Below are 13,705 nucleotides of genomic sequence, written 5' to 3'. Positions count from 1 at the left end.
TGACAAGGCACATGTAGACTTTACTGATAAAAAAAACTTCCTTGATCTCCCAGATATCTGTGCAAGATCAAGCAGCTTGCTCACTTGATCCAGATTGTGCCTAGGTCCTCCATTTAATTCAATTCAGATTTAATTTTTTTCACTGAGTATAGACTCAGAGCTCTGTAACAATTTCATAGGCAAATGCAATTACAAACTTTCCAAATTATGAGCAAATACATAAAGCATAATATATACTGCATTACATTATCTCATGTAATTCATTCATAACAGCAGAGAGGTAACATTGGTAAATGACTGCGTCACAGGTACTTACAGTATCTAGAGAACTAGAGGAAGTAGAAAAGCAACCTCTTTATCTTCCGTAGAGCACCACAGCATGTTTGAAAAATTAGCTGGTGGAGGGTTGTCTGCATTGGGTGCTGCATGTTGTAGCCTTTTCTTGTTGCAGAGGAAAGTGTCTTTTTTTCACCCAGTTTGTGTTGTGGTGTTGATTTTGTGGTGTTTGTGTAAGCAAGTTCATGGTATACTTCCACAGTTTTAATTGAAAGTGGGGGGGTTACATTTCAGATAGACTTACTGGGTAAGGTATCACAGATAACCCTGCCAAAGGCTGTCTTGATAACTAAGGCAGAAGCTGGAATTTTTACAGGTAGAATTTTGTGTATTGTAAGTTCATGACTTGTGAGGTCTTTTAGGCTTCTGTCCAAAAAAGGCTGATCTGTATGCTTGGGTAATATTTCATTGTGATCTATAGTAACATTTTAAGGGTCCAGGAATTTCTGTGTCTAACTACAGTGACAAGAACATTTTTCCAAATTGTTGTTGTTGTTTTCTTTATTTACAGGATTGTTTTACACACATCAACTTTCTTTCTTTGTATTTCATTAGATATAATTTTAATTAAATTTAAATTAAATATGCTTATTTTTTTTTAATACAATAATTTTTTTGAAGAAGTGTTGCCTCAGTTGTTATACTAACTGGTTTTAAAGCACTTTGGTTTGAAACCCTAGAGGCTGTGACTCCGACTTTGTGATGTAAATCTATAGATTAGTAACACACACTGAAAATATTATGCAATCATGATTTTTCAGTTTAAAATAAAAATTAGAGTTTATCAAGTCCATGCACAAGTTTATTAGAAGTCACTGAAGACCTGCAGTACAGTGGTAATCTACCTTTCAGATATGCATTTAGTCAATAAATCCATCTAAAGCAGTATTCTGTGCAGAGTGCTATGTGTTAAATTATATTTGATATGAGCACAAATGTTGAAAAGGCCATCTATAAGGAAAAAGGCAGAAATAATTTTGTCAGAATAAGAAATTAATGTAGATCAATATAATTGCATATTATTGGGTTCACTTTCTGAAAATTCACCTTCCAGAGGGATTTTTGGGGAACAGAGTAAGAGATAGAAGACCTCTTGGTGGCTGAAACATTCAAGATCCAGACTCATCAAAAATTTTGTAAAGTGGCCAGCCCTGACACAGATTCAAAACACACAGGGCCTTTATTTTCTTTTTCCCTCTTGTGGAAATGTCTTCCCTGTTCCCACGAGCACAACAACACAGTCCCATACACAGCACAAACAATATTTTCTCTTTTCCTTTTCTCCTCTCCCGCAGCTTAGTCCCTTTCCTCCCGACTCTGGCTCCCAGAGTGGTGGCTGCTGGCTCCTTTTTATAGCCCACCTGGAAGTGCTCCAGGTGTTTGATCCATTTCCGGCTGCACTTCCAGGTGTGGCAGAAGGACCGGCCACATGGGTTCAGGAACCAGTGCAGTGGCCATGGACCCCAACTGTTTGAGTTCCAAAATCCCATGCCCGTGGCACTGATGCAGCCCGGGGTGGGGGTCTGCCATCTAGCGTTCCAGGGGAGAAACTGTCATGACCAGGCTTGCTCCCCCAGTCCATAGAATGAAGTGGCGTCCTGGCTGGACAAGAACCCCGGTCATCTGTAATGATATTTTCAAGAATGCTGATAAACTGAGCCCAATACAGAAAATAAAGTATCCACTTATTAGAAGGACCTTGGTGTAAAAGATTGCAAGTGTCAACTTGAAAAGGTACCCAAGTGTCTTTCACCCTAATTCCACATCTCATAGTTTAGGAAATTGTGATTCTGCTTTCAGAAAAGAGAAGAGGAGAACAAGAAAAGGAGCAGGGGAAGTGTAATTTTGATGGAGAGTAAGGCTGGCATGTTATTTCAATAGTCAATCTTCCTCCAGAGAGAGCAGAGGGTGAGTGCCTAGTGGTTTAGTTTTAAGTGGTGTAAGGACAAATCTTATTCCAATCTTTCACAAATTAAGTTTTTGATCTATTATGGTGGTCTTTTTACACTTCAGGAAAAACAACAGAGATAATGGATCTGACCTGAGACCAGTAAATAAGAGGAAGGGGGTTTGTAGCGCTGGTAAAACTAGTCGGGAAAATATGCATTCTAATTAAAGCCAAATGAGAATGAAAAAATATGGATGGAAAATTAATCAAAAGATTACTTTTTGTTCCTTAAAACACAGTGGTGATTAGAGACAGCAAGCAGTATCATGCAGTACATTTGAAATGTCTGTGCTCTGATATCTAAATGAACTTGTGAGCAGGATGGATGGAAAAAGAAGACTTATGACAGCAGTGATTTAATGACAGGGTTTGAAGCAATTAATTTATAACCATGCACTACCATTGTTTAAACTGAACAGGTTAACGTGTGGATATTACCGAATTAACTTGAATAATGCATGTAGCAATTGACAAAAACAGTAGTGAAATTTTGAGGACAACATATTGCAGTGTATTTTATCATTTAGAAGTTATTTTAAATTTGAAATAAAGGTTCTTTATACTTGTAAATGAAATTAAGATTGTCAGAATAAATTATTGAAATCAAAACTGGAAAAAAGGTTGGTTGGCATATCATGAATCTTTGTGTGTTGAAAAATCCTTATGTTAATTAAAAATGAAACACATTTTAGGTCTGAAAGAAAACTGAGTAAAATTCTACACTTTGGTTGTATCAATGAAAAATAAACTGAAGGCACCTTTATTTTGTGTGTTTTGAAGTATTTTAATGGTATTACTATACTCTTACTGATTAAAATGCTTTATATAAAGCTAAAAATTCTATTTGGGTCATTGCTTTCTTCTTCTGGGTGTACTGACTGAGTGAATCATGTAACTGTGAATAAAACAAACGGCTTCAGTTCAGTATTCTATAGAACATATGCCCTCCTGAGAATGTATTCTGTATTTTTATTGTTACTACCTTAAGTGTAATTTAAAAATGTACAAAAGAGTTATAGTAATAGTAATTTATTGTTCTGTTTTCCAGACATGAATGATGAAGATGTATATCTGGGAGTTACTCACCCTGTAAGCATTAATAAATATTTTCCATAATATGTTAACAGTGATATTGTTTTACAAGTTACCAAAATAATATTTAAATGTTGCTAATAATGGCAAGAAAGTAGAATTATTTTATTGATAAATCTATTTGAGTGTTTCAGAAACAGTCTTTTATTAATGCATGTGATTTTAGTTTCTTAACTGGGACAGATATCTGCCAGGACTGGAAAATACAATTTTTAACAAATTTTCTTTTTAATTTGAAGTTGCCTACAGCTAAACTGTTGGCAATACAGCATTTGTCACAACTAGAATGCTGCACCAGGTTCATTTTAACTAAAAAATATTCAATTTCAAAGCTTTTATTTCATTGTTACATTTTTTACATCTATAAGTTACCACACAGCATCTCTTTAAATAATCAATACTCTATGTAGGATGATAATAATCTAAAATTTTTCCCTTTCAGATATTTGAAATGGATGCTTTTGATCCACTGATTCCAGTGGAGCCTTTAAATTTTCCTAATATGCCATCTTATAATTCACCACGAATAGGTAAACACAATTTTTTTTTTATATACTCTTATTTTTAAGATTTGTTGAATTATTTGCAAAATTTTAAGATTTCTATTTGGTTTACCCTTGTTTTGCTGCAATCTACTATGCAAATAATATATTAAAATGACTGTTTAACAAATAACACTAAGACAGTACTTGGCAATTATTCATTCAAAGGCAATAAACAAAAATCCACTTTACTGGCACAGAATACCTTTTGCTTCAATAGCTAATGATGACAGCTTTGGCAGAAATAGCTCTTTGGCCATTTTTCATGGAACTGTCTCTTAGTCACTTACACTGACTGAGAAAAATCTTCGCCCAATTCTCCACATAAGGCCACTTTATCTCTACCACCAGGTTCAGTCTATCCCTACGGTATTTTGATAGGATTTACAGCTTTTTCTTTTTTTTTTTTGCTTTATTTTTTTGCAGCAAAATTAGTTTTCTGATGTTCCATGTTACATAGCAGAATTCATAAAAAACCTATAACAGACATTTACATGGAACTTAGACATTAGTTCATAAAGTTTCATGTAAAAAAAAAAAATCTATAAGGTAAAATTTTAAATCATATTTCTGAGCTTTTACCTTAAAATGTATATTTATTACACATTTAAGGAATCCCCTAACAATTGTGCCACTTTTATGTAAACATTACTAACAAGAACCAGTCTTAACAGCCTGAATCCAAGTTTTTATCATTAAAAAGGGATTGAAATAAGTACTATTCATTTATTGATTATATGAAACATAATTGATAGATGTTTTCATACTTATTAACAGTGAAGGTACTGTATGCAGGAAACATCTGCAGTGTTAATTGTTCTTTTTTTCAGTCATTCTTAGGCCAGATTTATACTTCTTGTGACGTGTGTGCCTGCAGACAGTGCTGCTACACAAGCAGTGTACTGTTTGTACTTGCATGCGTACTTTAAGTAGATCTGGAGGATTCCACCAGGTGACAGTGTGAGATATCATCATGGTGAGAAAACAATGTTCGATTTCACTGTGTTGTGAATTGCCCAAAACATTGATTAAATTCCCAGGACACCTTGACACAATATCTCTGAAAAGGTTGAATGTTTAATGATTACATCCATTAATCCAGGGATGCGCCCGTTCCAGCAAGCATCAGGCAGGAGGCAGAAACAATTCCTGGGGGTGCATCAGCTCATTGCAAGGTGAATACAAGCACACACATACACTAGCATCATTTTAACATCACCAAATCCCCAAACCTTCATGTCCTTGGAAGGATACCGGAGCACCAGGGACGTGACTCCCTACTGCGAGAGAGCAGTGCTACTGCTCCACCAATATGCCTCTCTCATATGTGTAATTATTAACAGAATTTATTACTTAAATGAAAGTAACATTATATCTGTAAAATGTAACATACGTGATTTAAAACATTTCATCATGAAAGTGATATCAAATATAAGTCTAAGGATTCTAAATGTGCAGTGAGCTGGAATATCATAAATTTAATGTGTTCTGTGTGGCAGTCGCTGCCTACTGCTGCTGTCAGTGCAACATGAAGCCCCAGAAGCACATAGCTGGATCAGTTTTAAGGTGACATTTATGATGCTGTACTTTAATTGCAAACTTTGAGATTAAAGTTGAAATTCCACTTTAATCATGACATAGACCTTTTTCTTCTTTACTGTGACCCTAAATTTTTTCTGTGTGGCTCAAATACACTTCTGTAAATTCTGTTGCTGTTGTGAGGGTGCAAAAAAAAAAAAAAAAGACAACAGAAAATGGTTTGTGAGACTTTTAAAACATGTTGCGTCATTACGATTAGTTAATATGCGATGCTTGTATTGCCTATGCAAGAAATACATGACGGAAAACGCCACGAATACATTTGTATATCAGCATTTATTTTTGATGATTTATTTCACCACATCAAACCATCCATTTTTTTGATATGTGGCTGTTTATAAATTACTTTGAACAGCGACATCTTAATTGTCTTTGACGTTCAGGAAAGAGGGAGTGAGGTAGTAGTGACCTTGTTCAACCTTTTTTATACATGACATTTAACAAGAATATTTACTGTAGGAAGATTTTTTTTATGATTCTCAATGTCTAAGTATTAATTTGTAGTTAGACTATAAATTAATATTTCTTTGTAAATACTTTAAATATTATAGTCTATAATATTATATATTTTATTATATTATAAATATGATATAATATGAAGAAATATTTAAAAGAAATTTTTTGTCATGGAGCTTGTTTAAATGATGATGATTCATGAAAATGTTTAATAACTTGACCATATTTAAACCACAATAATGCCACAGTTTAGTTGTTGGCACTTTGTAGATACTGATGTGACATGTTTCCTAGTAGCTTCCACAAGTTGTGTGGGTTTAGTTTCATGGCCCGTTTTCTCTGGTCACTTAATGGACACCTTTCACCTGTCTAAATTTTAATTAAAGTTATGACCTCTTTTAGTTAAAGGTCCGGAAGACAGACCATATGATATCCAAGTAAACAACCTGCTTTAAGTTATTTTATTTATCATCTCATGTTTAAATGGCTAACATTAGTATTTTTAATGTGAACAATCATTGTAGAAATAAGCCTCTTGTTTTTCATTTACTTAGATCACTACCAGTAAAACTGTTTATCAATTTAATATGCTTCCTGTAACAACAGATGCTGTAGATGAATGGATAATATTGTTATTGTTATGATTGATATTCTGATTTTTTTTTCGTAAGAAAATGTTGGCAGTTCTTTGACAGTCATAATATTAATGTCATCTGCATATTTATGAAGATTACAGAATATAGTCAAAGTGTAGTAAAAACTTTGGCAGAGTAAGTTTTGAGTTTGAATAAAATTTTCTCCATTTCAGACTTTTTAATGTTGTTTATCTCTTTCCTATGCTTTTTTTTTTTTTTTTTTTATAGCTGATGGGCCGTACCTGGAAATCATAGAACAGCCTAAACAGGTAAAAAATAAATAGATATTTTAAAAAGTTAATATGTGTATTAGAATGCATTTTAAAGTGGTAATAATTTTTTAGGCAGTATTTTGAAAAAATAGCAAAATATTGATAGGATAGTAAAGTGTATAACCATCTGTTTGGGATCATAGTTAAAATGCAATATGTTAAGCATTGCAGAGAACAGTTTGCTGCTGTTTGCTGTAACTAGAAGTACTATTCACGAGTTACTGTGTACGTAATGTATTGTTTTAACTGATTTCACTTACAGAGAGGCTTTCGTTTTCGCTATGGCTGTGAAGGGCCATCTCATGGTGGACTACCTGGAGCTTCAAGTGAAAAGAATAGAAAATCTTATCCTCAAGTCAAGGTATATATATAATTGTAGTAGTTGCCATTAACAAATGTGGATTGTTCTCGTGGCGGAAATGTTTTTGACTAAAATCTATTGGTAGTAGTTCCATCAAGAAAAGCAAATTAGTCTCTCAAGCAGTAAAGGCTCTTGAATTCCGTTTATTATGCTTTGATTTGGTGGTTTTCTTTACATATATTTAGCATTGTCCAATATATACCTTTGTAAAGTTTACAGTAGCACACATCATACATTATCATTTTTGTGATAATTTATTCTATGTTGGAAATAACACACTATAATTCTAATAATAAGTATTAACATACAGAACCCGAGATGACACCCACCTTTGTCAGAATGCATTATTGGGCTGTTCTACTGTTTTTTTTTAACTATCTCCCTCCCACGAAAACCACTTTTAAGGATGGTATTTCAGACAGCTAATGGATCTACCAAATGTAGCTAGGACAAAGGAAGCACTGTAAACAAAGTGGTCTTCAAGAACAAGCAAAACATGACCAGTATCTTATTCTGTTTATTCTTCTTTGATGAGTAGTTAGCTAAACCTTATGAATGTTAAATCATAAAGGCTTTGAGGTAATTTTTCACAATTTCCTAAATGTCCTAAGATTTGGATGATGCTGTGATGCCTTATATATCAGGACAGGAATTTATTCATTATGGAATTATTCAACTTGAGGCTAATAAATATTTGTTATTGTGTCCCAAAAAAGAAAAAAAACAAAAGTCTGGATGCATCCAGCATAATATAGTTGTGATTAGAAAAGGGAACCAAACTCCTCATGGAAACAACTAAAGACCACTGCAAGAACAGAAACAGAACACAGGAGGGCAGAACTAGAACATACTATATGGAGGAAATTTCCAAAAACCTTCAATGTATACAGGTATTATAGCAGGTCAGTGCTTAATCCCCTTTGTAGAGTGCCTACAGTTGTTACATGTGCTGTTTATATCTAGGTTTTTCTAAAAAGAAAACTCTTTCACCCAATATTTAATACTAGAAATAGATGCTGATAAACAGACTTGCAAAATATAGAGCTAAGAGCAAAGCATTGAGTGGATTATTTTTTTCGTTTTTGTTTTTCAAAATTAGGTACTGTATAAAGTAAAAGCAAACATTCCAGTATTGGGCGAGACTGCAAGGGGAGAGAGATTTCATACCAACACTGCAGACTGTCAGTACAGAACACAATTGAATAAAAATAATTGGATGACCAGGGAAAGTAATACATTGTATACAAATCCTGGAATGGGTGCAGTTCAGGCCTATCATAAATATCACCCAACATCTTTATTCCTGGTTTAAAATTTTAAAGAAAGTTATAGGAAAGTCCATGGAGCAGTAAAACTCGATTAATGAAAGCTAGCTAAGCTAATTTCTGCCAACAGCAAACAACTGTGCTCAATAGGGCAACAGTAAAAAGGGAAACAAAGGCAAGAAAATTTCCACTGCAAAGCCAAGAATGATCTTACATGTTGACTCACATGGATTCATATTGTTTTTGCAAAAGTATAACATCTCTTTTTGAGACTCCTCAATGTGTTAAAAGTCTGACCTCCCTCTTGCCCACTCCATATGCAACAATCTTTCATTGTCATGGGCCTGGTTGCTGCTGACTATCTTCATGAATTGTGCACTTTGATAGCAATTTGAAAACTTTGAATTATACTTTTTTGCAGCTGAAATTTAAAATTTTCCTGGCATTAACATAAATAGTTATTTTTTACCATTGAGAATTTACACATTCAGAAATAACGAAACATTCACTCTTGTTGCCAAACATTAAGTAAATATTACTTTTATTACTAGTGGAAAAGTTACACCTGTCTCTTGAAAAACCACAGTTGGTCAGAGATCATTCATGATATTAATGATAACATGTCAAAATACCAATTTGCATTATTTGTTTTAAATATTTCAATCATTTCTAAGCAGAAGACGGGTCAGACAAACATCCAATACAATTAAATTTGTGATCAGAAAGTTTTAAAATTGAATGTCCTATATATCTGTAACACTGAACTGTTACATATACAGAACCTTCTTTATCCAGTTATCTGCTGATACCACACCTTTCTTCAGCATGCTGAATTGGTATAACCAATTAAAGCCTTTAAAATCACCACTAAACCCATACTAACAGCAGTGAATAAACATAGGTATTACAAATGAAATATAGTAGTTGGAAACTCTTTAATGTGTGGGATCACTTAACTGTAAATACTTAACCATTGCCAATTAATGTGTGCACATTGGCCACGTGGTGATGCCAGGTATGCCATTTCTCATCTCCCTTTCTCTGGGCTTTTGTCCAACCCTTTCTGTGAATCACTCAGCTACAGTGCGTAGTTGATATGAACTCATGTGGTGGTGCTGGTCAAAACATTTAAAAAAGCAGGTAACATAAGCATGTCATTAATAAAAGTGTTGTATTTTCATTCATCTATCTTTTTAACCTGCTTTTCTGGGGCTGAGATGCAGGGCATCTGGAGTCTATCCCAGCAGTCACAGGACACAAGGAAGGAACAGTGTTTTAACAGGGTGCCAGTTCCTTTCAGAGCAAACTTACACTCACCCACACACATTAGGGTCAATTTAGCAGTGACAGTTCACCAAATCTGCATGTCTGTGGGTTGTGTTAGGAAACCCACATACATACAGGGAGAACATGCAAACTCCACACTGAGAACACCCAGGATGTGAACCTTTGTCTCCTTACTGAGAGGCAGTAGCGATGCCACTGTATGAACACAAAGAGCTAGAAGAGTAAATATCAGCGATGATCCATTTGACACCAGCAGATAGTAAATGTCAATTAATCACAAAGAAGGTTACCAGTATTTTTATTATTATTATTAGGGTGACACAGTGATATTTGCACTACATTGCAGCTTCAGATTTCTAGGGTTGAATATCAGACCCCTAAACTCTCTGGGTGGAGTTTCCAAAATCTCCCCTTAGCTAAGTGGGTTTTTTGTTGGGCATTGTGGTTTCCTCCCCCGACATGTGTATTATGTTAATTGCTGACTGTATGTTCGCCTCATATGCATGAGTTTGTGTCCTTTACATAGACTGGCACCTCTTTTCAAGGCTGGTTTCTACCTTATGCAATACTGCTGGACTGCTCAGGACTGGAGTATGCATATGTAATGATTTGATTGAATTTAAGGACCTAGATTTTCATAAGGAGATGTGAGAAATTTTGCATGCAGCTAGACTAGTTTCATGTCAAATGGCAAGTCAAACTCAAGGTGGTGTTGGGTACCAATTAGTGTATTTTTTAAGAAGGATAGTTTCAGGAAAACCAAACCACATTTGCTCAGGAAGCACTGAGAAAGTGGTTTGATTAATTGAAGTAAGATTCTGTGGGATGATTAAATCGAAAAAGGGCCTTACTGACCTCATGCCAAGCAGGGTATTCACCCTAATCATAACAACATACCGAGACGATCTTCCCTAACATGAAGCATGTTGTTTGTAGCAGTGTGATATTTGGATACTGCTCTGCATCAGTGCTTGAAGGATTTGTAAAGACTCTAAGCAGCAAGAATCAATAAAAGCAGAAAAATCATGGAAAAAGTATTTTAAAGTAGATGTATAACTGTGGCGATAATCTTTTTAAATTATATAAACCTTAATTTTTTTGTACATTATACTGGAAAAAATCTCTTTACATATTTAGAGAATGTTTAGATTTAATTATTATTTTTTGTGACCATTTGAAAAAATCATATTTTAAAACGCATCACTTCCAGTAAAAGTCTTGCTTTTCTATCATTACAGCAAATCTTACATCTTAGTCACGTGACTTGATAAGGTATGAAGTGCATTTTGCATTCTTCTTGAACTTCAAGCCATTTTACCACATGCCGTAATGTACAGTCACTTTTAGTTTCTAGAATCTGTATTGTTGCTTTTGTGGGTTTAGCCAATAAAAGTCCTTAAGACATGCTGTTATATTTTATTTTTTGATGCTTGTAATCTGTATGCTTACTTAGCATTTTCTCTGTCGACAAGGGTTATTTAATAATTATTTAAAGAGTACTGTCGCAGATATATTTTGGTATTATAAATTCTCATCAGCATTTCTGTGTTAAGGTATTTTAAAACATGTTCTAAATTGCAGTAACTGCGGGGATTTCCAAAGGAAACATGCTTAGTTATTTGCAATCTTCTGTAATAACACAGAATTTATTTATTGTGGTTTGTAAATATTGCTCAGATTTATGCCATATAGTTATTTATTTACTATGATTTTAATGTATACAAGAAAATATGGATTTGTGATGTATGGCTTTTTTCGTTTTTAAATTGGAGGCAAGAGGATACAATATTACTCAAAGAAACAGCCTGGGTTGAGTTGCTTTAACTTTCAGACAGCTCAGGATATCTGTGTAATAAATGTAACTGTAGTAATTTCTATTAAATTTAAGATGCAAAGCTTCAGTAAATAGCTGGGATCTTTAAAAATGTCCCTGTGAAAGTTAACTACACTTATTGTCAGTACCAACTTCTCTCAACAAAGAACCATAAAAATCAGTTTTTGCCAAGTATGTAAGTATGATTGTAGGATAAGAGAACCATTAACACAATCAGGCTTATTGTATTCAAATGAATCTTCCTTTGAAAGGAATGACATGATTTTTAATGTTAGAATAATTTCTCATCATTTGGGAAATCCCCAACTTACAATTTTCCTAAAACTTAGACGTACAGCAGAAACTACCACAGAGAGCTCTGAGGCCTGAAGCTTCTTTCAGATTGTGTGGGTGAAAGCCAAATTATGCAGCAGTGGGAAATTCCTATTATGTCACAGACATTTAGAGGAATAGGCCAAAATATAAATGAGCATATTAAAATGTGAAGTTAAAATGCTGATATTATAAAACAGCCTTCATTACTTTTTATGAATATGCCTTTTTTAAACTTGGTATTTTGATTTAAAGCTGAAATGGTTAATCATATTATACAAGACAAGCATCAGTTTATTTTAGTACAGTTAAATAAATAATTTGCCATATTAGTGAGTTTAGGGACATTTCAGTGTATACAAATTCAAACAATTTACACGCTTTGTTATTTTTAATTTAAATCACTACAAATACTATATCCTTGAAAAAAATAGCACAAGTACATTGCACTTTTTTTACACTTTTTCTAGACATACAGGGTGAGCCAAAATGAAGTACCATATTTCTCAAGATCATTGTGTGAGGTAGAGGCAGCCAAGTGGGTAAGGGTGGGGGTCCTTTGATAGGCGATCCCTTGTAGATTTAAGTCAGCAACATACCTTGGTCCGGTGCGCTGAATAACTGATTGCACGACTGTATACATATGTGACATTAATTAAAGTAAACATTTAGTTTTAAAAATCACTCTAATTCTGTTAGTTGTAATATTTTCTAGGGGTACTAACAAATGTGTCCAGGTCATTTTAAAATGCCTTTGTAGTATAAGAAATACTAAAACTAGTCGGTTAATAGATGTGATTTGTAGGCTATTGAAATCTTATAAATGATCTTGGTGAGTTTTTAGTTTTGTTTACTTTAATCGTGTGAAATTTTACTTCTATTTGTAAAGCACCTGAAAATACATACTCTACTCCCAAACACTCTGTACAACTTGATTTCTTTAAAGTAGTTACAGAGGTGAGGTCTTGTGTCTTTGAGATTTGAATAGCCATTAAGCATTTAACTGGAACTTGGGTTGCCCAGAAAGTGCTAGTTTAGTCACTAAATTAACTATACAAGTTCAAATTGAAGGGACGGTGATGTGTTTTTTTTTTTTTTTTGGTGGAGATACCAGGAATGCACCCAGCGTTGGCCTGACTCACAACACTCACACACAGACATGACTTAACAGCAAATTAAATATATAACTATGTGATATATTGAATGAGCCACAAACAACTTACAGCTAACCGTTCCTTTTCCTCACAGCGATATTATTTACTAGCACAACAATAAACATATAACAATAAACTCTAATGACCTAGTCCATAAACAGTCCAAAAGCAATGGTAGCAGATGAAGTGGAATGGTGGAAAAGATGATGATCCAGGAAACGGCTTTCTGTAAACAATGTATTAAACTGTCCAAACGGTAGTCCTGATGCAGTGAGGGGTGAAGAGATCTGGGGAGCGCTCCCCCGATGAAGTACGATGACCAATCCAATACTGCTCATGATAGGCAGGCACGGGACAGTCCTTGCATCTTTACAGTGTAGCAAGAACGACCAAAAGACATCGGGAAGGTTTGGGGCAGCCACCCATATATTTCCCGGCTGCATAATTGATTAAACAGGACAGACATGTTCACACGAATGAGTCCAAAAGAGAACTGACTGTTGTCTTAAGGTGGCGGCTTTTAAATGCCTACAGAGGATGTGATGTCATCGGAACCGGAAGTGATGTCGTTGGTTGCCCCAGAACCGGGCGGGATTTCCCGAGAATGGTCTG

General features: G+C 34.5%; 1 protein-coding gene across 1 annotated transcript in view; it reads left to right on the top strand.

The window, feature by feature from the left end:
- Positions 1-13,705, top strand: part of LOC120532824 (nuclear factor NF-kappa-B p105 subunit-like) — a 145,462-nt gene that overhangs the window by 50,993 nt on the left and 80,764 nt on the right. Inside the window, exons 2-5 of the mRNA XM_039759228.1 lie at positions 3,333-3,373; positions 3,819-3,906; positions 6,837-6,877; positions 7,143-7,241. Coding sequence (XP_039615162.1) covers positions 3,335-3,373; positions 3,819-3,906; positions 6,837-6,877; positions 7,143-7,241 — 267 coding nt within the window. The 5' untranslated portion in view covers positions 3,333-3,334. The remainder of the gene's footprint in view (positions 1-3,332; positions 3,374-3,818; positions 3,907-6,836; positions 6,878-7,142; positions 7,242-13,705) is intronic.

This window comes from Polypterus senegalus, chromosome 7 (assembly GCF_016835505.1).
Source record: "Polypterus senegalus isolate Bchr_013 chromosome 7, ASM1683550v1, whole genome shotgun sequence".
NCBI lineage: Eukaryota > Metazoa > Chordata > Cladistia > Polypteriformes > Polypteridae > Polypterus > Polypterus senegalus.
This window is presented reverse-complemented; position numbering and strand designations above follow the sequence as displayed.